The 27,646-nt window shown below is 33.5% G+C and overlaps 5 protein-coding genes and 1 long non-coding RNA gene across 8 annotated transcripts; 2 read left to right on the top strand and 4 right to left on the bottom strand.

Annotated features, from left to right (window-relative positions):
- Window positions 1-1,259: 1,259 nt before the first annotated feature.
- LOC114376182 (polyadenylate-binding protein-interacting protein 3-like) lies at window positions 1,260-10,525 on the bottom strand. 3 transcript variants are annotated; one of them, XM_028334150.1, is made up of 15 exons: window positions 10,308-10,525; window positions 7,539-7,702; window positions 7,293-7,463; window positions 6,825-6,961; window positions 6,430-6,620; window positions 5,795-5,972; window positions 5,430-5,678; window positions 3,721-3,848; window positions 3,515-3,581; window positions 3,385-3,421; window positions 2,862-3,175; window positions 2,611-2,751; window positions 2,127-2,222; window positions 1,981-2,037; window positions 1,260-1,680 (listed from the first exon to the last, which is right to left on the bottom strand). In XM_028334150.1, exons 2-15 carry the CDS (start codon window positions 7,672-7,674, stop codon window positions 1,651-1,653), a joined length of 1,932 nt encoding a protein of 643 aa, XP_028189951.1. In that variant the 5' UTR covers window positions 7,675-7,702; window positions 10,308-10,525; the 3' UTR covers window positions 1,260-1,650. The 3 variants fall into 3 exon arrangements, with proteins under 3 accessions (XP_028189951.1, XP_028189952.1, XP_028189953.1); XM_028334151.1 differs by having other exon boundaries at window positions 1,389-1,680; window positions 7,539-7,697; XM_028334152.1 differs by having other exon boundaries at window positions 1,389-1,680; window positions 7,293-7,454; window positions 10,308-10,524.
- A 2,645-nt stretch (window positions 10,526-13,170) lies between these two features.
- On the bottom strand, window positions 13,171-13,954 carry LOC114373404 (pentatricopeptide repeat-containing protein At4g37170-like). The gene is given in 2 exon segments (XM_028330867.1): window positions 13,171-13,834; window positions 13,836-13,954. Coding segments are annotated over 2 exon segments (783 nt in total).
- Window positions 13,955-16,567: 2,613 nt separating this feature from the next.
- On the top strand, window positions 16,568-17,745 carry LOC114374182 (endochitinase PR4-like). Its single transcript, XM_028331795.1, has 2 exons — window positions 16,568-17,015; window positions 17,096-17,745. Exons 1-2 carry the CDS (start codon window positions 16,601-16,603, stop codon window positions 17,503-17,505), a joined length of 825 nt encoding a protein of 274 aa, XP_028187596.1. The 5' UTR covers window positions 16,568-16,600; the 3' UTR covers window positions 17,506-17,745.
- Window positions 17,746-19,412: 1,667 nt separating this feature from the next.
- On the bottom strand, window positions 19,413-20,251 carry LOC114377043. Its single transcript, XM_028335423.1, has one exon. The coding sequence runs from the start codon at window positions 20,024-20,026 to the stop codon at window positions 19,541-19,543; it is 486 nt and encodes a 161-aa protein (XP_028191224.1). The 5' UTR covers window positions 20,027-20,251; the 3' UTR covers window positions 19,413-19,540.
- A 515-nt stretch (window positions 20,252-20,766) lies between these two features.
- LOC114377044 lies at window positions 20,767-21,735 on the top strand. The gene is made up of 2 exons (XR_003659035.1): window positions 20,767-21,383; window positions 21,481-21,735. It is a non-coding gene; the product is annotated as an uncharacterized LOC114377044 (long non-coding RNA).
- Window positions 21,736-22,063: 328 nt separating this feature from the next.
- LOC114377042 (TBC1 domain family member 22B-like) lies at window positions 22,064-27,339 on the bottom strand. The gene is made up of 10 exons (XM_028335422.1): window positions 27,024-27,339; window positions 26,482-26,632; window positions 26,190-26,373; window positions 25,279-25,349; window positions 24,700-24,837; window positions 24,519-24,610; window positions 23,499-23,770; window positions 23,034-23,119; window positions 22,745-22,846; window positions 22,064-22,486 (listed from the first exon to the last, which is right to left on the bottom strand). The coding sequence occupies exons 1-10, from the start codon at window positions 27,119-27,121 to the stop codon at window positions 22,325-22,327; spliced, it is 1,356 nt and encodes a 451-aa protein (XP_028191223.1). The 5' UTR covers window positions 27,122-27,339; the 3' UTR covers window positions 22,064-22,324.
- Window positions 27,340-27,646: the final 307 nt, after the last annotated feature.

The raw sequence follows: 27,646 nt of genomic DNA, 5'->3' as shown, positions 1-27,646 counted from the left end.
TTGACTACTTCTTCTGGTCTAGATATTATCCTTTGTCCAAACTCACGAGGAAACATTAAATTGGCCGCATCTAGTTGGAGAACATTGGAATTATTTTGTCTCCAAATCAACGGTTAGAAGATAGAATTGTTTGTTGCACAAGGGGGCAGTGTCCGCACCATATAATTTTGTTTGTGAAATAATCAAAGGTCGAGTTAGAATTTGAGATTATTGTACGTATATTTCTATCTAATCTAATCAAATCAATGATCTGTATCTTGAGCTAGGACAAAGTTAAATGCACTTTGGAATTTCAGTTTCACGTCTATCTTATTATTGCCCGAATAGATTCAAGTAAACCAACCACTCTAAGCACTCTTTAGACAACTCCTACCTAAAGCAGAGACAAGTCCCACATCGGCTAGTTTTGCCGAGTTGGGTAAAGCTAACTCGGCACTAAGATGATGGAACATGGCGCAGGTTATTATTCTGGCTTGTCCGCTCCAAGTTAAGAGTTGAACAATGGAACTTGTGTGAAGGTTTGCTCCTACACAGGTGTGAGGCTGGTTTCAAAGAGCAGCGATCACCTCCTCTGACTCCTGACTTTGGAGGATACTTCTCTATTTAAAAATGAGTGTTTATAGTTGCCATTCTTTAAAGATGTTAACTATTTTCTTAAAACTAAAATATATATCCAAAACAAAAACAAATTATATATTTACAAAATTATTTATTATAAATTTAAGTTATATAAAATAAACATTTTTGTACAATAATGCACATATTAAAATACTTGTGTATATCTAAATGAAAGTATTAATAATTCTTAATTGAGAGAAGGATCATTGAAAGTATCATTAAATAAATATTTTATTTGGGAAGTTGGAAAATAAATATAGGAAGATCTCATCATTCGTCAATTAATGTGGTGTTTGCTCTAGGATATTTTATTATAATTTTATGAATGATACTTTCAAAAAATAGCATCTTTATTTTCCTGATACGCTGAGTTTGAATAATAATCCACAAACGACGATTTGTTAAAAACAAGGTAAAATTAAATTTTGAATTACTGAATAATTTGAAACGGTTCAATTTCTCCCTTTTTCCCTTTGACCATAATCCTAATTTGTAATCAGTATGCTTTTGACAATTGAGTGACAATATCTTCCAGTGATTCATTTACCCATGATTATCACGTTTGTTTGATGATACATTAACGTTGAAATGCCACACATCTAAAGCCATCCAAAATTAAAATAATTTGTGAAATGATAAAATCATTAAAAGGATATAAGAATTTTACCAGTAAAAAATATAACATGGCAACAACCCAATGGTTGGAGAGTGTCGGATGAATGAGCAAAGTTATAAAAAGTAAATTTTTCATGGCATTAAAGAGTTAAAAAGAGAGGGATGGAAAAGGTCAATCTGAGTTAATCTATCGCACGGCCAAAGCCTGAGAAACCCCAAAAGATGTATGGGTTAACACAAGGTCATAAAATTATATCCCAGAATTAGCGAACCTGGCAGTAATATATAATATAAGCCTTTAGAGATTTTTCCATCAGCTGCAGATATCCTCGTTTAAAACTTTTCAGGACAACCACTTAGTTTATTCTTTTCATGCAAGGATTTGACTTGCCAACAAGAATACGAATAGCCAAGTCGTCAATAATCTCGTCCCTTGTATTGCATTTCCTGTAAAATATCGATTTAAGATAGGATTCCCAGAACATTAGTAAGCACATAAAGTTCCTCTAGTGTATATATAAGATTACAGCTAAGATTGTTCAAATTCAGTTTGATATGCGAAAGTGAAGACACATCATGTTCCACCGTGTCAAGAATTAATGTCCAAGATGCATGATACATCAAGGTAGAGCATTAAGCATATATTAAGTTATGGAAATCAATGGTAAAATAAAATATAAACAATTTCAATAAATAACCAATTTAAAAAAAAATAAAAAAATAAAATCAAAGTACGAGAGTTCTTACAGGCAAGTAACTCGGCATGTATAAAGATTGCCTAGGATGACCAAGAAGCTGTCCATACTGCAATGAGATATTAAGCAATTACCTTAAAAGAACCAATATTTACTTAACAGACACCAGTGAGAAACTACACGTGATATTATTTATACCTGGGGTGCATTCGGATGAAAATATCCTTGAGACGGCATTTGTGCTACCTGAGGATTATATATGATAGGTTGTGGCCCAGCAAAAGTAGGTCCAATCTGCAAGCCATGTGCAAAATAATGAAATTTGTTCACAACCAAAGCAGAAAAGAGCTTACCAAGCCCAACCCGAACTCAATTTTGCTAACTATTTTACACAATCAGCAAAATGGGACATTTATGTTTATATAGAACAAGTAACTAGCAGAAATTTTAAAACAAATTTTAAACACCATAAGATTGGACAACCAAACTGCTAGTCATAACCTGCACACCAACACACAACATAGATATGTTGTGATTGTGGAACAACTGGGTCAATTGGCACTACAGGATAATGCTTTTAGTCTAAAGCTGAAAGTCAAATTTTGCAGTAAACCTTATGGAAATAACCCCACCCCATAACTGTGCACTTCTATATATTCAATAAATGCTCTGAATGACTTACTCCAATACCCACGGGCATGCCTGGCATACTTGGTACAGTAGTTACGTTAGTTGGAAAATAGAAGGAACCATCAGACACTGGAGTGGGAGGCCGAGCAGGCGATGGAATAAAACTCTTTGCATTAGGGTTAAGCTTGAATTCCTTATAACATGAAAGGGGGGAAACTCCGACATATGTCGGTAATATAAAATATCAGAATCAGCTAGTGAAAAATATTCCTTTTTCAAAAAGTCAATCTTGAACTTTCACACCTTTGCATTGGGATTCAGAGTTGATTTTTCAGAAGACAGTGAACAAACTGATGAACTTGGAGATAAACCAGGAACAGAAGATGCTGCAATGCCTCCAACCAAATCTGACCCAGATGGTATTCCACGTGAATTTACAGATTTCGTTTCCCCATTAGCCTTGCCCGATGCTGAACCCTCGATCAAATCTCCATGTGATCCCATCTTCTCATGAGTTTTAGATGAAGTATGAGATGAAGGGGCATAAGAACTGGCATTAGGAGATAATACCCCTTTATCAGAGCCATCCTTCTTCGAGTAGAGTGGTCCTTGTGAATCTGCACCAAAATTGCTAAGCTAAGATTAGAGGAATGTACGTGATATTTGCCATTCAGAAGCACCGAAGAGTACTACAGAAAGCTTCAGCACTTCATAATAAACAGAATATTCCTTTATATGAGAATGATTTAGTTTCATTTGCATCATGTCAGGCACAACACTTTAGATATGCTCAATTTGAGGAAGCTAAGAAAAATATTTTACAGACCCTCAGATCTTGACAGTTGAACATCCTCCTCAACTTGCTGCATCAATTAAAGAAAATAAAAATAAGATTTGGGAGTGTTAGAATTAATAGAAATCTCAAGTGAAGTAGTAATGCAGAAACTTCAACTCACAATTGGATTTTCTTCCTTGGTAATAGCATTGTCTCCATGTTGATTACTATTCAAGTTCTCCTGAATCCTGTAAGGTTGGATATGAAAAATCATAACAAAGATGAAATTTATGCTTTTGAACTTTGGAAATGACATATGTTGGAAAACATACAAGTCATTACAGAGAAAGCAAGTAGATACAGAAGAGAAAAGGGCAACAAAAACACCTGCTTTCCCCATCTGATGTGGAGTAGCTTTTGGCAGGGAGTTCCGATGCTAACTGCTTCGCATGATCATAAGAACCAGAGCGGCTTAAATCCACACAGGTATTTGATTGACAAGATTGTGTGTGATCCTGCACACATAATTAACAGGAAGCAATACGGTGTATTTAGAAGTAAAAAATTACTTTGTAAGAGGGACAAAAGCATACAAAAATAACACTGATATCAACATTTACCCAACAAGACTCAGAACTGTTAAAGGTTAACGTTGAACCAATTTCAAAAGTATAAGAATCAGGATTGTCAGAACATGTTCAAACAGAATTTAATCATGAACACATCACTCAAAATAATAGTCATGTTCCAATTTTTTGCCAATTTTTTCTAAAGAAAATTTTACTAATCTAGTAGTTTTCACAGTCAGTAATCTGAAAATTTTACACTATTTGTCTCACCAAATTAATTTATTTCATCCACATTTGGATTTTCAAGACAAAGAAGTGTTTAATTGCATTCCTGAGAATTCATTCCCAGAAATATTATGCTTAGGAAAACCATTCCCATGAATGTATTTGATTGGTATTTCGTGGTTTCAGGAAAAAAAAAATAATTCAAAAATTGATTAAAAAAAAGAGTAGAAATAAATGTGAAACAATGAAATGGGAAGGGTAGTTACTCTAAAAAGTAACTTCCATCCCCATGGGAATGTAAGATACCCACCTTTCACCATGAGAATCATACGCAAAGTAAATATGAAGTATGAAGATTTTGCATGCCTGGAAATCAACAATTCTTAGGAATGTTTGCCCAAAACTTATACCAAACATGCAAATTTGATATTTCCAAGCTCACTTTTATAGGAATCCTTTATGAAACTTCGAAACAAATCTGTCCCCATTGTAATTTTACATTGACATTTGACATTCACTAATATTTTGACATAGCATTATTGATTACCATGTCATTCTCTCATTAATTAAAATAAATAAAAAAATATAGTATCAAAATTTTACTGTCTGTGTCAATGTATAATTTCTTCACACTGATGGTGCATGCCAACTAAATTAATTACAGAAGCCCCCAGTGTTAGAATACCATTACACATAGCATGATAAAGTTTTACAGCTTTACAGCACCAGTTATCCAATAATATCATTAAACTCTACCAAAGCTAGTAACTCTTTAGCCCTAGTGAGACTCATAACACTCACTCTGACTACTAATAATTTAAATTTTAAAATAAAGAACCACAATATACTATATAGAAGCAAAGCAGGAGACAGCAAACCATTGTCTTCAGTACATGTCTGGTTCAGCTTATTTTGCACAAATAATCATTTATTTTTGCCAACATTTTGAGAGAGCTGCTGAAAAAATAAGTGATTATTTTTCCAGAAATAGTCTCTAAGATAACCAAAGACTTTCCAAATGCAAGAAAATCTAAAAGAAACTATTTACTTAAAATAAGGTACACATACACACAATATGCTTAAGGCCTAATTCAACTCACAAAACTCACTTGTAAGGTGAGAACTACCCAAGTCTTCTAAGGACTACACTGTTCATATCTAATCGATGTGAGAACTTAACAATAGTATTTAATAAGAAAAAAAGGAAAAGCCAATGACCTCCAAATTTGACAAACGATTAAGAATTACTTAATGCCACACTTTTAAAAATTAGAAAATGAAATGCATGAATTGATTTAATACCATGGAGGAAGAATTTGCCAATGTTCGAGCTCCATCATTTCCTTTTCCACCACTTATTTCACCAGGCCTCTTAACGACCGAACCAAACACACCACCAAAAGTTTCATCACCAAAAGTTTCAGAATTGTGTGAATCAAACAGTATGTCCTCATCAAATCCACTGTCATCAACATGTTTACCCCTATAGACTGAAGAGAATCTAGTTTCTTCATCAATATCAAAGGCTTCATGTAAGTGAAGGCCTCTTTCCTGTTGAGAAATGACATAGTTTGAGGAATTCAAATAGTCAATTATACCAAAAACAGCAGAAACTCACAAGCAGCAAAGAAAGATGAGAACAAGAAAAGCATTGAAACCACACGAACCTCTGCAAGATGAAGATCTTGGGTTTCCTCACCCTCAATTTCTCTTGCTATTCTTAAAGCTTGTTTTTCTAATTCTCTTGTCTGAGGCCCTTTTTCAAGCTTTGTTGTATAAAGTTCCTCATTGAATGTGCTTTTCACACCAAACAATGCCTCATTTGTTTCAAACTGATCCCATCCCCTTTAAAAATATAAAAAGAAAAAAAATGTAAACAAAAATGGACATTTTGTGTAAAAATTGAAATTAGAAAGAGATGAAACATATACTTCTGAAAAAAAATGAAAATAGAAAATAATCATAGTATTTTAGTGAATTCCATATACTCACTCAAACCTCTCTTAACAAGTAAGGATGTACCACAAAAATCCTATTTCCTTTTTGCTACATCAAGAATGTGTCTTCCTTGGGCAACATTTATTAGCTTTCATAAATGATTATGGACTGAAAGCCCAAAAAATATACTTCTGAAATCTACCACTTACCCCTGGACTCTTATTTTAAAGTTTTTTTTTTAATGTAGACTAAAAGCTTTGTACTGAAAGAGAATAAGGGCAACTCACTTTGCATATGAGCATGAAAATGTTAACGAAAGTGATACTTGTACAGTTCACAAATTTATTTTATAAAGGAAAGCAACCTATTCCAATGGCCATCAAATATGTTTTCCAGTTCAGGGCATTGTGGATCCTCTTCATCAGGTACCCAGGGTTTTAATTCTCTCCCTAGATCAACGTGACGAGATTGAGATATCAATGAATCAACCATGATTTCCTGATGCATATCATGATGAGATTCATTAGCTAAGCCATCCCTGGTAATAGCAACATCCTGCCATGATTGACACACCAACAATATCATCAGGAAACAAGTTGGCAATGTGTAAAAAGCTACTTCTGCTAATTATAAATTGTCAAAAACCCCAGCTGACTATACAGCATCCAGACAAAACTAATAAGATTACAAATATTTAGCTTGAGTAACTACCAAATACAAAAGTGCTCTGCGAATTGCAAATCGTTCAAAGTAGCAAACCTGTGCTGTAACTTGAACAAGGTCTTTGGCAGGTATAATTAAAATCTTCAAAGGGGGCTTGCTGACAAATTCTGTGCCAGATTTCTGTCCTCGTAAAGAACCATCCTTAGTTAAACGAGCCATTTTTAAAATGATTCCTATGACAAGATGATATAACAATCAAATGAAGTCAAATACTCTATGACCTATAAAATTAATTATGAAAACAGGAGCAGGAGTCTATTAAGATAGTGATCTAGAACGACCCTAGTCAAATCCCAATTAAGCAATAACTCCTGAATAAAGTCTTAATGAAATGAGATAAATCCCAAAAATCACCAGAAATAGGAAATAACAAAATATTCCTAAAAGAAATAATTGTCCAAAATAGCATGCTTATCTATTTTGCTTCAGTTAGCTGTGAAATAATTCAAAACAATAGTCTTCGATATGACCAAAATCAATTTAAAAAAATGCAACAGAACATACCAAAATCTTTGTCTGTGTTTGTTGCATGAAATATTCCAGAGTATATGGATCCATTTTTCACCTGGACTTCCACCTGGTGCCCAATAAGACATGTTGTTACATATACTAATCGGTCATGTGAAGGACTCTCATAACTGCCACCTTTACTGCCAGTCACTGCACCTGTGAAAACTAACAAAAAAAAATCAGCATTCTGAATGATGTGACAAATAAAATAATAATACATTATGCAGCTCAGAAGTTTACCTGCATTTGCCAATCTGTTGGCATTTAATTTCCCAGACAGAATCTTATTCTCCGATTTAGTTGCCCCTTCTCTTTCAGATTTTCGGTGGCCATATCCATTGGAGGATTTAGGCTGCCCAGCTTGTTGCAAGTTCATCCTCACTTACAGCCCCTTCCCCTCTAACCTAGGAATGATAGCAAAAGAAAGAATAAATATATACTCAAAAGACAATAATCCCCAAAGACTTTACTTAAGATATCAAGACAGAAAGTTATGAAATCAAGCTGATTACTTAAAAGAACATAACAGAAGTGTTATATAACAAAATTATTAGTTATATTTGAGTTTGTGAGGCCTTTATTGTAGAAGAATGGAAACGAAACATTTAACTATTTAAGTAGTGGAATAATCTAATAGGATAAGTTCAGCTTTTCTCCGATTCCTTTTCATTTAACTATTTACGCATACATGAATTTTCAATTTTTCACGAAAATTAATGAAAGAAAAGTTAAAAAAGTTAGCAAATCATTGAAGCGTGTGAGTTGTATCGACGATATGAAATTACACAAATTCATTCTATTGTAAGATATAAAGTCATTTAAGATTTCATCTTATGATATGCATCAGTAGGTAGCCAAATTGTAACGAATTGTAAGATTCAAATCATGAATCAAAAGATTCTGATAACTATGGTTTATATAATTTATATTAAAATTAATAATAAAAAAACTCAAAAAATGAGGCAGAAACTGATAATATACAGAGAAAGCAGGCAGACAATCCAGTCACTGGAGAAGAACTTTATAAGCAAAATATTGTTTTGGAAATTGAAATCCCAAAAAATAGTCCCAACAAACAAGCCCTAACATTATTGTTCAGGGTTTTTTTGGAATCAAGGGATAGTGCTGCCATCCTATCCTTTACAATTGTGCAGAGGACCATGTGCTTTCTTTTTCTTATTAATTTTAGAGTTCTCTAGTTCTCTGTTTTTGAGAGCCAAGTCTAAGAATAAATGAAATTTATGCCAAAAATTATGTAAATGCAAATTTCCAAGTGATTGGATGTAATAATCAATGCACAAGTCTATTTCTAAATTATAATGCAATCAGGACAATAATTTTTTGGCTATTATAGTCAACTTATGCTTCATTGAATTTGAACACAACTCAAACAATGCATATTGCTAGTTTGATTAAACAAAAATCTACCCTTTAAAAATATTTTTGTAAACAAATTTTGAAACGTCAAGCCTATTTTTTTGCTGAATAACTAAAAAATGTTCATATAGTGATTAGGAACATGGTATGGGTACAACAGTGTGAAGTTCATTACAGTGTGTGGTTTGTCACCTTCTACTAAAAATCTACTGTGGTTTGCCTTTCTTTAAAGTGAACCTAGTAAGTGGTACTGATACACAAGATGGTGAATTCAGTATCTAGGATGCAAGGTTGTTGATAGAACCCAGTAGCCATTTGTGCAATAGTAAAGATATATGGGAATCGGCATTCATGCTATTGCTATAATCACCCTTCACCACTACATTCTTGGATATTTTATAGTAGATTTAGAAGTATTTCAGTTAAATGCAGGATTTCACTTAACTTTCAATTACAATAAATCATCAATTTGAATGATAAAATCCTTCCTAAATAAGATATAAAGCAGATCATACAAGAAATCAAAGAATGGAATTGAGAGGTGAAAAACACAAAACCATTGAATAAGATGCACATCTATCAAAATTTATATTTATATAACTATACAATTTAAAAATTTACCTGTAATTATAATTGACATTTCTAAATGGTCTTTAGTGAGGCTTACATGACACATGTTAAAAAATAAATGGCAAACAATCTGAGTCGGTGCAAAACTAGAGGACTATGGGGAAAGTATGCCTTCCCATACACGTGACTGTAATTACCATAGCAAAACGATATTAAAAAAGTTAAAAGTAAACAACAAACAAGTCAGGCTCAATGAGAAACTCGAGGTTGAGGGAGAAAATAATGTCATCCCACACAGATTACTGTAACTGCCATTTCCAAGTGGTATTAGAAGAGGCTTGCGTTATACATATTATAAATCAAATAAATTACTCGGTTAACAACACCCATTCTAAAACAGAATCGCATGTCACCTCTAAGCAAAATCCTATATCTCTAACTTAGAGTAATAAAATTGTTCTTTTAATATAAAACCCAAGGCTTTTTAAAAACCAAAGTTGAGCAGATGAGTTACAACAATAAATGAGAAACACACAAAGCACCGTGTAAGGAAAATTCTCACATTGGCAGAGATTCTAGGAGGACTTGCAGTCACATATTGGGGACTTTCCCTCATCTGTTCGGAGTCCCCAAGGCATACATGTTGGGCATCAACCCTCTACATTGCCAACCTATTTGAAGCTCTTGTTGATTTCAGTAATACAACATTTATCGGAATTTCCATAATTTAAAACCCTAGAAGAAACAGAAAATTTAGAAACTGAAGTCCCTTGTTTTCATGCTTGGCCACAAAGAATCTGTGACTACGATTATAGAGAGTTGGAACTCGAGATTCGTGTGGCGTAAACTATCGCAAATCCTATTTACAACAGTTCCCCAAACAGAAAGAAATCTTTCACCTCGGGAAACTACGGCTTCTCTCCTAAGGCGAAAACCCTAATTTGCGAGGAGTTTGAACAGGATCAAAGCATGCATAGAAATAAATAGCTGACGGAGAGGAATTGGAAAGAGAAAGCGAAGGAGGAGGAGCGCGAGAGAGGGATTGAAAGAGAAGTAGCGTACCTGTGAGAGGTTGATCGGAACCTAATTGGTGGATTCCGGCAGAGGTTGAAAAGAGGAGCTGAAGAGAGAAGGTTGCGTCTGTTAGGGATTGGTTGAGGGGCTGCTTCGGTGGGAGGATGAAGTGGCCGGAGAGAGAGAGAGAGCGAGACCGCAACGAAGCAGAAACACCCAAAATAAAACCAACTAAGAAATTATCTAGTGTGGTTGGGACTATCCTGCGTTTTTTTCTTTTACAAATACATGCTTCCTCCTAAACTAGTACTTACGGTTTTCGCCACAAAGAAAATCAAGTATCCTGTTATTTGATTTGGTTTAAATTGTCAATAAAATTTAAATTAAATTAATTTTTTATAATTTGATTTGTTTTGATTTCTGTGGTTTGAAAATTTTATTAATAAGTATTAAAAATTTTTATTAATCGAACAATTTGAATAATAACTGGTTCAATAATCAAAGGATATAAATAGTAACAATTAAACAATGTGAAGTAAAATAATAATTGTTTTAAAGTTGAATTATATTTAAATAATAATCATTTAACTTAAATAATAAATCATTCAACTTAAAAGTAAAAAAACAAAACATGATAAGAGAACCTATATTCGATGGTTCCCATTGTAGACAAAATTAGTCTCTTAATAAATTGAACGATATATGTAGTCACTCACCAGGACAAAAATAACAAACACTAATGTTTTAAGTTTTTATATAAAGATTAAAAATAAATTTAGTCAAATATTTTTTTAATATAAATGCATTATTTTCATTTTATTAATGATTGGTGAAGGTGATTGATTGAAAAATGCATAACTTATATGGGATAATTTTGAAATAAAAGTTTTAATACTTTATTAAAATTGAAAGCATTAATCAATGTAAAAAATGAATGCTAAAACATTATTTAACACTAAAATATAAACATCAGGTTTTTCGGAAGAAAATTAATCACAAAATTAGATATAATTTAACCCGAAATACAATACAACACTAAAAATAATTAGTGAATTCTAATAAAAAAATTTGAATCTTAATTTATCGTGTTATAAAAAACTAGTTTCTTCAATTATGTTCCATTTCCATTAGTAAAAATAGTGCATGTTTCTTTTGTAGTGTACAAATTTTTAGTTTATTAATTAGTTAGAAAAAATTTAGTATGATTTTTAATATAATTATTATAAAAATTAATAATTTATTATATAATGATTTGTTATTAAATAATGGTTTATAAAATTTTTACATGATCAATAAATTGAGAATTATTTATTTCTCAACCGAATTTTGGATCAGTGAAAACTCTTTTTTCAGGAGAGTTGAAAAAAAAGAGGCTAAAATCACTCTCAAATAGTAGGGGTTGTCAAGATAAGATATTTGAAACAATTAAGTATTAACGGCTAGTCTAAAAGTAAAAAAGAAATATATCCAAGGAAACTTCACAATATTGTATTGGTGAAATTTACTTTGAGTTTTATTATTGGTTTCGGTGGTTATTTCACTTCTTTCACGCCTCATGTTAGTTTTTTTTTATGTTAATTAACTTCTTGTCTCCAGTCCAGTGTTTCTCTTTGACATTAATATATAAAGGTTAAGAAATTTAATATTTTACTTTTTAATGACCGTTCTCCTCTTTATTATCTTTACATAAAATCCTTCAATATTAATTATTAATGTCATGCATATAATTATCAACCGAGTGCATAAGTGGTTTCAACTTTTTTATATTACGTAAATCAACTTATTTTATTTCATTCAGAATAATAAAAGAGATACGACTTAGAATATACTCAAACACTTAACTACTAGCTTATAATCTTGACGTTATTGTTAGACTATGAACAACAAGATTTTCTCATTTATTAATAATAAAAAAAAAGATTTGCTCATGTTAAGCAAATATCATGAAAATTGTGTCTATGTTTATACAACATCCTTAAATTTTTTTTTATTTGAAAGATTACGCTTATTTACAATTTGAAATAAAAAAAATAGTTTTAAATGCGGTCATTTGTTGATGCCATTTTTAATGAATAATAACACTGTAAACGTAATCATAAAAAAACTAAATCATGTGATTATTAAATTTAAAATGAGTTTTTATTTTATTTTATTCATATATAAATAATTAAATATATTTGAATTGATATTTTCATATTAAAATGATTTGACCAAATTTTTATAAAAATTTTGGTCAGATACATCAATTGAAACTATTAATTAAATTATATGTGCAACATAGGGTCACCTAATTAGTTAGTTAGAAGGCAGAGTTTGTCAACAAAATATGCCAGACCCATTTTTCGGCACCATATATTTTGGTGACTCGAGAAAAGGAAATGCACTTCAGAGAGGCCCAGTTATTGAATAGTCATAATCTTCCATTACGTCGTTGAAGGCCAATCTAATTACAAATATCTAGCATGGTTACAAGAATACTATTGAGTAGCTGTATAAGAATTATAATATTAATAAGTGTTGACATTAGAATGAAGTAAGAAATCCAGTTGTCAAAATCAACATAGAGATTCTAATTGATGAAGGTAAAGGATGATATGTTAATTTTCACAATAATTGAGTTGAATCTTGTTGTCGATTTGATGACATTGTTGGTAGACGATCTATGAGGGCTGAATAAGTAACAGGTGAATAATGTAACTTAATGTAACTGGTGAACATCCTTGTGTATTAAAATAAGGATCACAATCTATCTCAAAGTTTTTACCGTTTTTAAATAATTCCTATTTTGATTATCATTAATTCATTATACGTTGATATGATGGAGTCGAAAATGAAATCCAGTAGCACGTTTCCACAATATTTGGGTTCCTTATATAAAATGGATTATGCACTCCAAGAGAAACAAATAGATCTATGCTAGAATATTGCTATCCTCTACTACATAAGATGACGCTTCTATGATTCCCAAGTAAATATATTCTAACTCTCTGTAGATTTCATTTGATTGTTGATGAGTTACATCATCAACTGCAAATACATGAATCTGCTTATCCACCTCTACCCAACTCCAACCTGCAGGTTTTCTTATTCTCCTTTGTTGCATAAGCCTTCTGACTTCAGCAACTTCATTCCATAAACCTTTTCTTGCATAGATATGTGCTAGTGTCAAATGTGGTGCTGCGTTACCTGGTTTCATCTTAATAAGTTGATCAGCAGCCTCCCTCCCAAGTTCTACATCTCCATAAATCTTACAAGAACTAAAGAAAGAACTCCAGATTACATAATTTGGATCATAAGGCATTTCTTCCATCAAATCCCTAGCCTTACTTAAATTTCCGTTTCCAGCATAAAGATCAAGCAAGCAAGCATATTGATCTATATCAGGAGACAAGCCATAATTTGTTGTCATTTTGTTGATGTACTCCACCCCTTTGTCAAGAAATCCTGCATGATTACAAGCTGTTAAGACAGCAGTAAAGCAGATATGATCAGGAATTAACTCTAGCCTGGTCAATAGACAATCAAAAAATTTCACAGCCTCTGAACCTCACCCACATTGAGCACAACCCATGATACAACACATTATTCTTCTTAGAAGTCTGATCTAACACACATTGAGCCTCGTCACTATTGCCACCCTTGGAATACATATCATTCAAAGCACTGGCCACAAACACATTCCCTTCTGAACCCATTTTAATAACAAGAGAGTGCACTTGTCTTCCTTGAAAGAGCACTGCAAGGCTGTTGCAAGCATTTAAAATGGTACATAAAGTATGATCGGTAGGATTCAAATTTTTTCCCCTCATTTCTACAAATAGTTTCAATGTATCTTCACTGTACAGATTTTTAGAATATCCAGAGATCATAGAATTGTATACAACAATATCCTTCTCATTAGTTTCATCAAATAATAATGCAGCGTCATCAATTTGTCCCGAATTTGCATAACAATCAATTAATGAGCTGACTACAAAATTGTTAGTATCATATCCCCGTTTGATGACAGAAGCATGAAGAGTTGAACAATGTTCAAGGGCACCATTTTGCCCCACACAGACACTACACTAGCAAAAGTAAAACAATTGGGATTAACTTGGGTGCATAACATCTCTTTGAACAACAAGAAGGCATCTCTTCCTTGTCCATTGATTGAGAATCCAGTAATAAGTGAAGTCCATGAAAACTGATCATGTATTTTCATGCTACTAAAATACCTTCCTTGCATCGACAATAGCAAAACATTTCGCATAGAAATCAACAAGTGCACTGCTAAGGAACAAATTATCTTCATGTCCAGATCGAATCATGTAAGCATGGATCTGTATACCCAAATGCCAATTCAGAGATTTTGCACAAGAACTAAGTGCAGTGCAAAGGACATATTTTATTGGCTTGGCTATGGATCCATTCATTCCGCTTAATGACTCTAGGACTCCATAGGTACTTACACTTTTAGAATGGTTTCTAAAGTAATTGTTTTTACATGGTCTGCCAAAGAAATTCTGCATGAAACCATAAGCAAAAATAACTTAGAAAACGCACCATATTACATGACTCGTGTAAACCCCAGTCTTGTGCTGAATGTTAATAAACAAATGTTTTGCAGGCTAACAGCCTTGCAAAATAATATCAGGCTCTAGATAACCAGCAACCAATCAGCTTGACGTCTGCAAAATTATTTGCAATCCTCCATGTTTTCGAGTTGGCTTGGTCCAATGGTTTTCACTCTCTTATTTGAATTGGACTCAAAATTCGCTATTCATCTTATTAATGGTGGAACAGTTTCGATCTTCTCATCCTTATGCACCTATTATTGCTTAAATTCGCTAACTTGTGGCAAGAGCTTGGAACGTATCTTTCATCCATCCATGCTTACAGAGAAGCAAATAGCTGTGTACACTGGTTAGCAAGATTTGGTGTAGAGAGTCTTCCTCACCTTATTTTGTTTGGACAATTTGCTCATCTCATCTTTGGATATTATTGTTAGTTGCAGATGCGTCTGACACTGTTGGTTTCTTTGTTTTTCCTAGTTTGCTCCATTTATGTTAATTAACTACTTTCCAACTAATAAAAAAATAGAAACCAAACATATTCTAAATACAATCAATTTTCAAATTTTATTTTACCCTAAACCTTAACCGAACTAACTGATGAGCATCCCAGAAATTCTTTCTCAGTTTCTCTATGTCATCATTGTTACTTTGTCGGATTGCTTTGAAACTATCATTTCATCCACATTTGTTACTTTTGTTTATCATGATCAGATTTTTATTTTTTGTTTTATTTTATGATCAGAATGATGTCAGAGCGAAACAGAAAGTTTTATAACATTAAAATCCTTATACCTTTTCGAAATTTCAGGATAATAAATAAATAAATAATATAAATAATTTCACTTGAAGATTAGGAAAAATGTATTCATATTTTTTTAATCATGGTATTATTACGAAATTATTATAGTCAAATTAATGATATTTTTGTTGTTGAAAATCTTAAGTATACATAAAATAACTTGAAATACGATTTATTTCATACCTTAAGATTAATAAGAATTTAAATTTTGGACTATTTGATTAAAATTAAAAGATATAAATCTTTATCACTTATATCAATCATGATTGTATAATATGTTATCAAGATTGTTCAATATGCTTTCATATATGCACTCCCATAATTTACAAATTAATTTATTATTATATTATAGAAATTAGATTGGAAATTTTAAATTGAATTATATATATTTTGAGTTTTGATATGGTATTTAATGTTTTTCTTTAAGTTACACTCCTTTAATAATTATAATTGTGTATTAATAGATAGACTTTTTTAATGAATAACATTTTATAGAGCATAATAATATTATATTTATACTAACATTTTTATTATGAAATATGTACCTTAATTTTATAATATTATTATAACAAAATGAATTGATCCATCTCAATTGATCTTTCTTGCAATAGCCCCTAACGTGGAGGAAGGCTGACTTATTTGGCATAGAGGACAAAATCATTCAGCATATACATTATGGACACAACCACCGTATTTAACAGGGCAACGACCAAGACTTAATCCATAGACCATACGTATGGATACGTACAGGTTGTACTACATTTGACATATCAAAGTCCACCCACAAATCAACGCACTAACTTTCAAGGAATTGATTAGAAATTTGGTATTGAAACATTCAAACTCAGATTTTAACCACATAAAATTTCTTCGCATACTTAGCATAGGCGGCGAAACATCTACGTAAGGTAGCAACATCAGTATAAATACACATCCCCTAACTCCGAATTCCTCATCAATCAAATACTAATAGTTTCTCCCGCAAAATGATAGGAAAGAAATTCTTATGCGTTGTTGTAGCGGTGGCCTTTGTTATGATAACAAAGGTGCCCCAAAATGTGAGTGCTCAAAACTGTGGTTGTGCTGAAGGGTTATGTTGCAGCCAACATGGGTATTGTGGTAACGGTGAGGAGTACTGCGGCACAGGGTGCAAGCAGGGTCCTTGTTATTCGAGCACACCAAGTACTAACAATGTTAATGTGGCTGACATTGTCACACCACAATTCTTCAGTGGCATAATTGATCAGGCTGACTCTGGCTGTGCTGGCAAGAACTTTTACTCACGAGATGCTTTTCTTAATGCTCTCAATTCCTATAATGACTTTGGTAGACTTGGTTCCGAGGATGACTCCAAGCGCGAGATTGCAGCTGCTTTTGCCCATTTCACACATGAAACTGGACGTAAGAATTACCACCTTTCTTAATTCTTATATAAACTTTACTTAACTGCTAATTGAAATGATTGGTGACATGGGGTGCAGATTTTTGCCACATTGAAGAGATTAATGGTGCATCGCAGGACTACTGCGACGAGAATACGATTTCACAGTATCCGTGCCTTTCTAACAGAGGTTACTATGGGCGTGGTCCGATCCAACTAACATGGAACTTCAACTATGGACCTGCTGGACAGAGCAACGATTTTGATGGATTGAACGCTCCTGAAACAGTGGGCAATGATCCTGTGATTTCTTTCAAGACAGCACTGTGGTACTGGATGCAACACGTGCGCCCTGTCATCAACCAAGGCTTTGGTGCAACCATCAGAGCCATTAACGGTCAACTTGAATGTGATGGTGCCAACCCTTCCACAGTTCAGGCTCGCGTTAATTACTACACTGACTACTGTAGACAATTCGGTGTTGCCACCGGTGATAATCTTACTTGCTAAGGTAGCAAGCCACGCTACCTATACACATATTATATAGAATAAATTATGTATCTTCTTATACCACTCATTTTTTCTTTTCAATAAAGAATTGAAGGCTTGTTCCCTCGCTCAATTCACTTTTAGGAGGAGTTTTAAACGTATATATCTTCATTCACACTTGTATGAGAGAGATTAATTCTTCTAGATTTCTTTATGTCCATGAATTTGAAACTCAAATATAATAAGATTACGTGTTTAATATATTTAAATCTCTTTCGTTCAAATCAAAATATGGCCGCCAAAGTCCAACTTCTTAATAAATATGGAAAAATATTAGTAATGTACTAAAATCAAAAAGTGTTAATTATCAAAATTAAAAATATTTTCGAGTCAAATTTGTAAGATATTATGAGTTCATTTTAATTATGTATCGCTTATTATTTTTTCAAATTTAAAATTACTTAACATTTGAATTTGAATCTCACACCCGTACTTTGGAAGTCATAACATATCTATTTCGTCTTGATAATTCTATTATAAAAACATTTTCTTATCATTTTATTACATAAGTGTTGTAGGATTATTGGGGCTAGGGTAAGAAATTGGGTTAAAAAAAAATTCAAATTTCTCTCATAATTATTTTCTAAAACATGTGTCTTCCCATTTATCTCGTCCTAGACCACTGATGCGTAGCCTTTCATACCATGTCTTGCGCATTGTTTCATGCAGTTTTGCATGCATTTTATGTTAATTAGGATTAGTTCTACTATTAGTTTTCACAATTTTGTTCCTTAAGAGACTTTTTGGTGTTCTTTGTGTGTTTCTGGATTTTAGCAAGGTTTGTCATGAGATGATTCGGCCTTGGAAGTTACAGACTGAAGACTCGGGGTGATTTGGAAGTTGGAAACAGGTGAAGGACAATTAGAAGCTTGGATTGCATCAAGGAAAGGATACAAGCTTGAAAACTTGAAGAAAGTTAGAGAAAATGACAACCAGAGGGTGTGACAATTCACATGGGTGTAACAAGCACCAAAAAACCTAAATTGACAAACAAAATGCACGGCTAAGGTGTGTGAATTTCCACCACCGTGAAACGCATTAGACGACAACATGCGTATGTATAATGTTTTTAGGATATCTTAAATTGTAGAAATCGAAACGACACAAGAAAAATGTCTAATTTCAAGAATAAATTGTCCACAACTTTCGTGAAGATGAGTTAAGAATTTCATGTCCTAACAGTGATTTTGGTCACACAAGTTACGCACATTGTAATACCCTGTTTCATGTTTTTGTGTGTTTTAACTATAATGAGCTTGGACTCCTTTTAAGCCCTTAGGTTTAAATAAACCTTTTAGATATAAGAGATTAATTTATATATTGTAATTTGATATACATTTAGTAAATGTATCTTCCGATCGTCATTGGACTGAGCAACCGTCTTGGCCCATGTTATCGAAATCCAACTGAATAGGCCGATAAGCCCCTAGTGGAAAACATATTTAGGTATTCTAATTACATCATCAATGATCTTCCGAAGATAACATGAAACGATTAAATCACATCTTATTTGGAGATAAATAAAAGATTAACTTGATGGTTGCCAATAAGATTTAAGGAAAAAAGAGGGTGTGGATTGGAATATCTACCACCAACATTTATAATAAAACTAACAAACTACCCAATAAGAAAAAAATATTAATATCTTGCCGATAAGGAAATACGATTAGATTGTATATCAACTTAGAAGATTAGTATAAAGTCTAAGCTTGACGTAAAGGAGAAGACAGAACACACTTGAATTGAATGCTTCTAGAAAAGACCTATACCAGATTAGTGAATACCAGTATTGCACTAACAAATATCAAATTACATAATAAAAATTTTATAAAAAAAAATTAAATACTGGCAGTATAATTTTTTGTCGATTAGTGATTAATAAAAAATATATAATAAATATAATTTTTAAGATAATAATTACAAAAATTAATATACTTACTTACAAAGGATTGTAATTACTCTATGTAATCAAATAACGGAAAATTAGAAATACAATTTATGTGGATAAGCCATCTAAAATGGAGAGCGCAACAGCGAGGGAGTAGGCTCCAATGAAGGTGCCAACCATTCGGAGAGGAGGCCGAGTGAGGGCGCTGACTCCGACGATCCCGGCGATGCCGACGGGAACGCGCACCTTAAGCGATTTGGCGGCGGCGGACACGACGGCGTCGGTGTAGAGGTGGTGGGCCCAGTTTTTGAAGAGGGGAAGTGGAAGTGTGTCATCGGAATTGGGAGGGAGGCGGCGGAGGGCTGCGTCGATTTGGGTCCGATCGGGAGGTGTGGGGAGCCAATTTCGAATGAGAGGGTGTGTGGTGTTGGCGTGGATGTAATCGGAGGCGGTTTTGAGTTGGTAAGGGAACACTCCTTCGAAGGCGTGCTGTGTGAGAGCGAGGCAGTGGGAGAAGGCTGAGTCGCATGCTGAGTCAAAATCGCCCGAGTTCGACAGACTCTTCTCCACTCTCTTTGACGCCGATAACCCCATCTTACTCTCCGTCTCCTTCACCTTATAGAAATGGGTTTTCTAGTATTTTATTTGGGCTTCAACACCCCTCTTTTTATCTTAAAAACTATTATTGAAAAATCACAATTAGGTCGAGTCTCGTAACTGTTGCTACGCGCATCAGCATAACTGGTGGTACACTAAGCCAAATCGTGAAATTCTATTTTGTCATTTCGTAAAGTTGATAGGATTGACGAAATTTTTACAATTTATATATAAGCAAATTAATTATTAAATTAAAATTAATTATCATAAAATTTATTATTTAAATTTACATGTGTATTAAATATAAATATGTATTAGAAATTTTATAGCGTCGTAATTATAATGTAAAAGTCATAGGTTCGATTCCTGTTTGGGCCATTAATCTATAAGCTCAATACAGATTGTCAATCTATAAATCTCAAACAAATTGATCAATCCGTTTATGGAAGTGAAAAAATAAAATTTTACTATTTTGTTTGGTGTATCAACAATTGTGCTGGATACACATAGCAACAGCCAAGTCTTGTTCTTATGACTCGATCCATTTAATGTTGGGACTGACCCATCTCATTGACTTAATCCTCTTTGTTCCTTCATGGTCACTTGAGTTCTTGTGATAAATCAAATTGGCTTCTCTATTATCCTTTGTTATTCTTTTTTCAATTGTCCATGTTATTATTCTTTTTTCAACTGTCCATGTTATGTTAATATTTAATTTTATAATTCAATTTTAAAACTGTGATTTTCAAGGAATGAACAACTGAAAAAGAAACAACAGACAGATCAGGTCCAAGATAAACATCCTGATAACATAGTTGCCCTTGTATGGGCAGTGCAAAAACAAATGGGAAGCATTTTCTGAACTCAATCTACACACAACACAAAAATACGGAGATAAAACAGTTAGTGGTTTTTCTAATTTGGAGTTTGTCATTGGTATTAGTCCAAATTGATTTACCTTAGAGGGACCAATTGATTTCCAAATTGGCGTCTTGAATACGAAGCCAGTAAACTAATCTCTCCTCCGTTGTGTGTAGAGTAATCGAATATGATATTAAGAGTGAGCGAGTCCGTAGCGCTATGGGGGGGAATGGTACTTTAACCTCAAACTCAAATTTCAACATTAAGAACAGAAGAAACAAGAAAACCGACATGGAGGAGGAGCTGTTTTCTGAATACGAGGATGTGCAGTGAGATGTTTGGATGACGGAGAAGGCTATGCAGATGTACGCTTTCATGGCCTTCTTCTTGTTCCCCCGATAAGTTCACTTTCACCATATTGATCCCAAATCTTGAAAAAAACGGACAACATCAAACAAGACTGTCTTCATTATGTCCACTCCAACAAAAACAAGTAAGCTTGCTGCTACCTACCTTGTTCTGCTTCATTCGACTCAATATGTTTCCTTTCTTGTATAAATAATAATAATCCATGTGTCTTTACTCTTCAGCCCAAAAAGAGACATGTGGATTTCGTATAAAATTTTCCGGCAGCGGTTCACGGTCTTGTTTGTGGTGGCTGTTGCAGCAGCAGCAAAACAGTCTTTTTTTGTTGGTGGTGCTTGTGCTAGTGTCACAATATATCTGATTTTGATTTCAATATAGTAGTGCTGCCTCTTGTGTTGGCTTCTTGTCATGTACTAAACATTTTTATTCTTAACATTAATATTAGACAAATTTGAACAATGCTTACGCTGTTGAAATGACAATACTGACTGCGCTGAGTTCCTCCTAGACATTGCACATCTCATATTACATCGCCACAAACCGACTTGCAGCCCCATCTTCAGGGAGAATTAACAGTAGAATTTACTCCCGTTGACACTTACAAGTTAGCGAAAATGTCCAACGAAAATAGTTTTAATTCCCGACAATTACTCTTTTTTTTTCTTTTTTTCCCTGTCAAAGCTTACAAAAAACACTTCCCCTTTTTAGAATCGAATCAGATTTCTGGGTGGGTTCCCTTTTCTAACTTGATATAAAACCATTCCAATGCTCCAAATCATTAATATTATTGAATTTGAAACCTATGAATTCAACCAAGAAATGGAAAGTAACTATCATCGCTTGCTGACATTACTAGAATAATATGTATATAAAAAAATAATACAAAACTCTCTCTCTCTCTCTCTCTTTCTCTCCTGTTTATTTTTGTCTCTCCTTTACAAGATATTACAAGGCAAAATTCATGTAAAAATTGGTTAAAAAAATTGGTTCATGTCACACTAGAGGGGAAAAAAGTCGGATGGGAAGTGAGGAAAACCCCCAGAAAATCGCAATTGCTTGCTTGCTTTCTCAGTTAGCTAAATGACTCGGAGAGTTGTTGAACATGCTGTGCCACATAAATGCACGAGAAAGTACCATCTCGAGCTCCTGGTCAGTCCAGTTCTTAGTTGGAAGGTGTTGAAGGAACATTACCAACTCTTGGAAATCAAGCTTCTGGAGATTGTCAGACCACTGATAAAAACAATTATAAAGATTAGAGAATATTCATCCTAGGTGGAAATAGAAGCATTCACAAAGTGGTGCAGAAGTGTTTACTGGCAAAAAAATTGCAAACCATAAAGACCATTATCTACTGTAATGTACCATAGAGAGGAAATAGAAACATTGACAAATGGACCAACAAATACTACCCCTCTGTATATTAGCTACAGGATGAAATTCGATTCAAATAACTTATATTGGTGAAAAGACCAACGTAAGCTGGCTCACCGTTAGAAGAAAACTGGCAGATATATACACAAGGAAGTCTGGTAAGGCATCTCCTTCAGCTAGATATGTGTCCCAAAGACGAGTGACAAGATGGAAGGGTATCTGATTACATAAAGCAGAAATCAGAGTTAACAAAAGCATAAAATTGGGCCAAATTTTTTGTACTCCATAATTCCCTCAAACCAAATTAACAACTCCTTCGGGCTTGATATGCAGTCAATTTACGAGTTATACATGCAGCTCTGGGGAAGACTATTGCACTTTTGAGACAAAAAAATTATGAGCAAACCTCGCGGATTAGAAGACAGTTGAACCAGCGGAAAGCAAATTGAAGAAATTCCAATCCTTGCTCCTCCATATGGTTTGAAACAGGATCTGGGGGAACTCAAAATTTCAGTATCAGATTCAATTAGGAGACATACAAATAATATTATATCCCTACATTTCAAAATATCAGTTGTTTTTTATAAGATATTTTGTTTCATTTCATTTGTCACTTCAGAAAACCAAGAAGTCATTAATATTTTCAATTTTATGCTAATCTCTCACTAGCCCCATTCTCCACAAAGTGAAATAACAGAGAGCATTAATAGAGAGTGAGAGAATAATTTAGCCAAATGTTTTTATATTTTCCTAAAACTGAGGTTCGGTAAAATTAATGCATATCCAAATCCATATTCAAAAGTGGGGTCTTTAAATTCATGCAATTATAGATATACTTGAAGAAAAACAACAGGCCTGAGAAAAAAGTTACCGTCAATCCTCCTGACCAATTCCTTCAACTTAAAAACAAGCCTTTGAATTCCTGGTTGAGCAAATGTATAATGGTCTTGCATACTGTCAAGCAACTTTGACAAGCACCAATAGCAGTCAGCCTCTACATTAGAGATTTCATCTGAAGATAAATCAGACATTGACCAATTATCTATGCCCCCTTCCAAGTATTCTGATAGGAAAACAACTAAAAATGGCGTAACAAGATCATTTATCCCCTGAACATATCCACTTGCAGGATGTCGAATTGCCCTAGCAAAAATCAGGAAACTATATAAGTAAAATATCTATTAACAATAACATGCAATTAGTGAGCAAAAATTAGTTAAACAAGAAGGATAATGCAGAAGAATAGAGTTCCAGAGTATTTATCGCAGGTAAAGACTACAACCAATCCAATTGATAGCAGATTGATGCACTTAAAATGGGAAAGCTAGATCACAAAGGTTCACTCTGGTTCCATAATTTTTTTTCCTATTTCTTTTCTCGAGCTATTGCTCTAAACTACAGTTAAGAAGAAACAGAAGTATACAATATCATAGCAACTATTCTCAGCATCTTCTGAAAGTGAAATAATTATGCATCATAACCATCTTTCTGGTTACCAATGCTGAAACCATTTCTAGAAGAGAATCTCCTCCCAGTCTCCATCAAGATTATCATTTAGTAAGATAAATGGAAACAAATCTACGATCAGTCTAAAAATAAATGAAATTAATCCATGATGTATACCACTACCACCAGTTTATTGGAGCTGCTTAACTATGAAGGATAACAAAAAATGATACATGGCATATGCTAACCTATGCAATAATTTCATCAGCTAATTTAAAGTAGCTTTTAAGCTTGAAAAAAGCCAAATCAAATGCTACCTAAATATAGTGTAACTTTCTTAGCCAAGCTAAGAGCCTTATTTCACCTCAGGAAAATATTCACAACAAAGAACACTAGCTCAAAATAAAACCAGTCCCAAAAAAACGAGATGTCAGTAATATCTAACCATGTGTACAGAATACGCTCCAATGATTTCTGAACTTGCTGTTGTTGAAAGAATGAAACTTCAGGCACAGTTCTTGGACAATCAACAGCAATCTAACAATCATAAAATTGCAAGTAGTAAAAATGAAGAGCCTTATTTTCCAAACCTATCCAGTTAAAAATATGTTATAGTTTGAGAATACCTGGCGAAGCATATTGATCTCATCATCTGAGCGTTCTGTATCAGGAATATCATAATACTGAGAAACACAGTCAAGATACTCAAGGCGCTTCCTTTTCAAAACTCCCTCCCTTCTATCTGAATTAGGTGGTGCATATCCCTGTTGCCAGTTCATTAAATTTTTAATAAGAAAAGAAAGTATCCATAGAAAACATGTGATTAACCTATTTATTACTTTAAAAAAAAGATTATCTATAGGGTAAATACTCATTTTTCTTATAAAATATCTCCTGTGTAGTCTTGTTTAAAATTTACATAAGCAGCATCAAGATCCCTATGAAAGAATATTTCTGCAGCCCATCCTCAACAATATTTTCTAAAATAATTCAGATACGACTAAAATAAATTACTGAAGATCAAAGAGTTGATTGTTGTAATGCTTCTTATGATTGATAACTGTCATGAAATATGAAAGAATACACATCCTAATAAATTGTAAGCTAAACTCAAAAGTTGATTGTTGTAATGCTTCTTATGATTGATAACTGTCATGAAAGGACGTGCTAGAGTAAGAGAAATTACTGAAGATCAAAGAGCTTACCAAGAGAAGTCTCCACACTGTAGGACGCATATAATCTGGAACACCCCTCCAAGAAAATTCACGCAATTTCTCTACAGGATAGATAAGGAAGAAATATAAGGTGTGCATCATCAATTCACTGCTGAAAATGGAAAACTAATTGGATACTGTTGATGCACAATGCTGCTTTGGTGGTTAAATGGCTGTAGCAGTTTCCCCTTGAGGCTTCTACTCTGTGGCATAAAGTTAATAAAAGCAAGTATGGTTTGCACTCAAATAGGTGGGATGCCAATTCTGCTGTTAAAGCTTCTCATGCTAGACCTTGGGAATTCATCTCTCAAGGTTATATCTCTTTTAGATCTCTTCTTTCGAGTTTGAAACTTGCAGAATGCTCCTATATCCCAGTTTTTTTTCTTCATCTGAAACTAATTGTGTCCTGGAATTTACGATTTTTTTAGAAATATGAATGACAGGGAAATCTCTGAACTACAAAAAACCTTTGGGTTTTATTGAACTTTGTCAATATCACTCCTAATCAAGACTGGAGGAGTTGATATCTTGATTATTGAGGATTCTTTTCTTTCAAATCTTATTTCCAATTTCTCACTTCATCCCCCTATTAGATAATCTTTTCTGTTGGATAAGCCAATTTGGAAATCAATTGGTCCCTCTAAGGTAAATCTTTTATTTTCTGTTCTTAACTGGACTAATACCAATGACAAGCTCCAAATTAGAAGACCACTAACTGCTTTATCTCCATATTTTTGTGTTGTGTGTAGATTGAGTTCAGAAAATGCTTCCCATTTGTTTTTGCACTGCCCATACAAGGGCAAATATGGCACTTCAATAACTGAAGTGGCCATAAAGGAGCAACGAGGAATAAGTCAATAAGTGATATAGAAACCAAAATTGAAATACAGAAGTTAAAATACCTAATTTAACCATTGTCTCTGAAAGCACCTTAGTGAACTTCATAACTCTTGCAGAATCTGTAGCTCTTGCACCCATGGAAGATTTCCGGAGTTCTTCAGATGAGCTCTCTACATTGGATGCTGATATTTTCAACTTATTCTCATTGGGAATACCAAATGGTTTACTTGTACTGTGAACTTCCTCCTGTGTTAAGAATAGAGGTTTCACTTGATGAAGTGCTACCCATCATCAATCTTATAGATATATGTGCGATTATAGTATACAACTATGAAACACGAATACTAAAATCACCTCTACTGTCTCAGATGTCTGGTCACTTGTGCCAGTTTCACTGTATGAGGAGCTCCTTATATAAGTTGGTGAGGATAAGCTTGTGTAATCTGGAGATTCAACCCTCTGGCTTAATAATATTTTACCAGGAATGTTACGACCCTTGAGTAACCTTCACAAAGGAAAAATATATAACTATAAATTCTCATAAATTGTACAAGGCATATATGCTTCCATGAAAAGCATGCCAAAGCCATAATAATCCGTAACACTACGAAAAGAATGTTCCCAATTTGACTGAAAAGAACACAGTCACATCAACATTGGATTCTAGACACACGCAAACCATTTCCAACCATGTCTTGGAATTTCACCCATAAAAAATTCGTGATATTAATGCCAAAAAATGCAAAAAAAAATTAATGGGTTTTCTAAATCCGATGGATGAAAACATTAGGAAGTGAAGATCAGCGAATCAGGCATTGAAATTCTCGAGATCATGAGTTTTTCAGAAAATAAAAAGCAACTAAGTGGAGAGAAGAGAGGAGGATAGAAAGAAATACCCTTGAACATTTCTGAGGGTCTGGTTGAATCGGGAATCTAGGATTCCAACGGTAGTGTCTTTGTTGTGTTCGGCGTTGTTGTTGTGGTCGTTCTTCATGGCTGATCTCTTCGAACCGAATCCGTGTTGTTTGACTTGTTAGTTATTACTGACACTTGGTTTTCTTCGAGAGCTAGTGAGTGACTACTGAATCTGTGGGTGCAACCAACATCACCATGGTTGATGAATGCTCCCCAAAATTCTCTTTTTCTTTTCTTTTTGTACTAATCCATAAGCATGCTTTATTACTCGTTTTTTCATCCTACTGCTGCTTTGTTTTTTCATACATACATTATTGTTTTTTTGTTAATCGGTAACAATTTTTATACACGTGGGTGCGTCACAGATAGAGATGCACAAAACTTGAATCCAACAATTTTGTTAATTTGATTCTTTGAATGATCGAATTAAAATGAGTAGTAGTAGCAGTATAATTTTATTACACTCTTTCTAACACATATTATATTATTAACTAAACTTTATAAAAAATTGAAATAAAAAAATCATCAAATACAAAATAGACCCAAAAAAATATATATTCTTAATAAATTTTAATCAATAGATAATATGCTATTAATATTTCTG

The sequence above is a fragment of the Glycine soja genome, chromosome 11 (genome assembly GCF_004193775.1).
Source record: "Glycine soja cultivar W05 chromosome 11, ASM419377v2, whole genome shotgun sequence".
Classification (NCBI taxonomy): Eukaryota; Viridiplantae; Streptophyta; class Magnoliopsida; order Fabales; family Fabaceae; genus Glycine; species Glycine soja.
Note: the sequence above shows the minus strand (reverse complement) of the source record. Positions and strands in the feature narration are given on the sequence as shown.

Bases quoted from the DNA above. Each gene is read 5' to 3' on its own strand.
- LOC114377043 (XM_028335423.1), bottom strand. From the start codon at position 20,026: ATGGGGTTATCGGCGTCAAAGAGAGTGGAGAAGAGTCTGTCGAACTCG.
- LOC114374182 (XM_028331795.1), top strand. From the start codon at position 16,601: ATGATAGGAAAGAAATTCTTATGCGTTGTTGTAGCGGTGGCCTTTGTT. The intron at 17,016-17,095 runs GTAAGAATTACC...CATGGGGTGCAG, and splicing joins TTTCACACATGAAACTGGAC to ATTTTTGCCACATTGAAGAG.
- LOC114376182 (XM_028334150.1), bottom strand. From the start codon at position 7,674: ATGAACTTGCAACAAGCTGGGCAGCCTAAATCCTCCAATGGATATGGC. The intron at 7,464-7,538 runs GTAAACTTCTGA...TTTTTTTGTTAG, and splicing joins CAACAGATTGGCAAATGCAG to TTTTCACAGGTGCAGTGACT. The intron at 6,962-7,292 runs GTATGTTCTGTT...ATCTTGTCATAG, and splicing joins AAACACAGACAAAGATTTTG to GAATCATTTTAAAAATGGCT.
- LOC114377042 (XM_028335422.1), bottom strand. From the start codon at position 27,121: ATGAAGAACGACCACAACAACAACGCCGAACACAACAAAGACACTACC. The intron at 25,350-26,189 runs GTATTTTAACTT...TCTATCCTGTAG, and splicing joins AGAGACAATGGTTAAATTAG to AGAAATTGCGTGAATTTTCT. The intron at 23,120-23,498 runs GTAACTTTTTTC...GAGTTCCCCCAG, and splicing joins ATTGGTCAGGAGGATTGACG to ATCCTGTTTCAAACCATATG.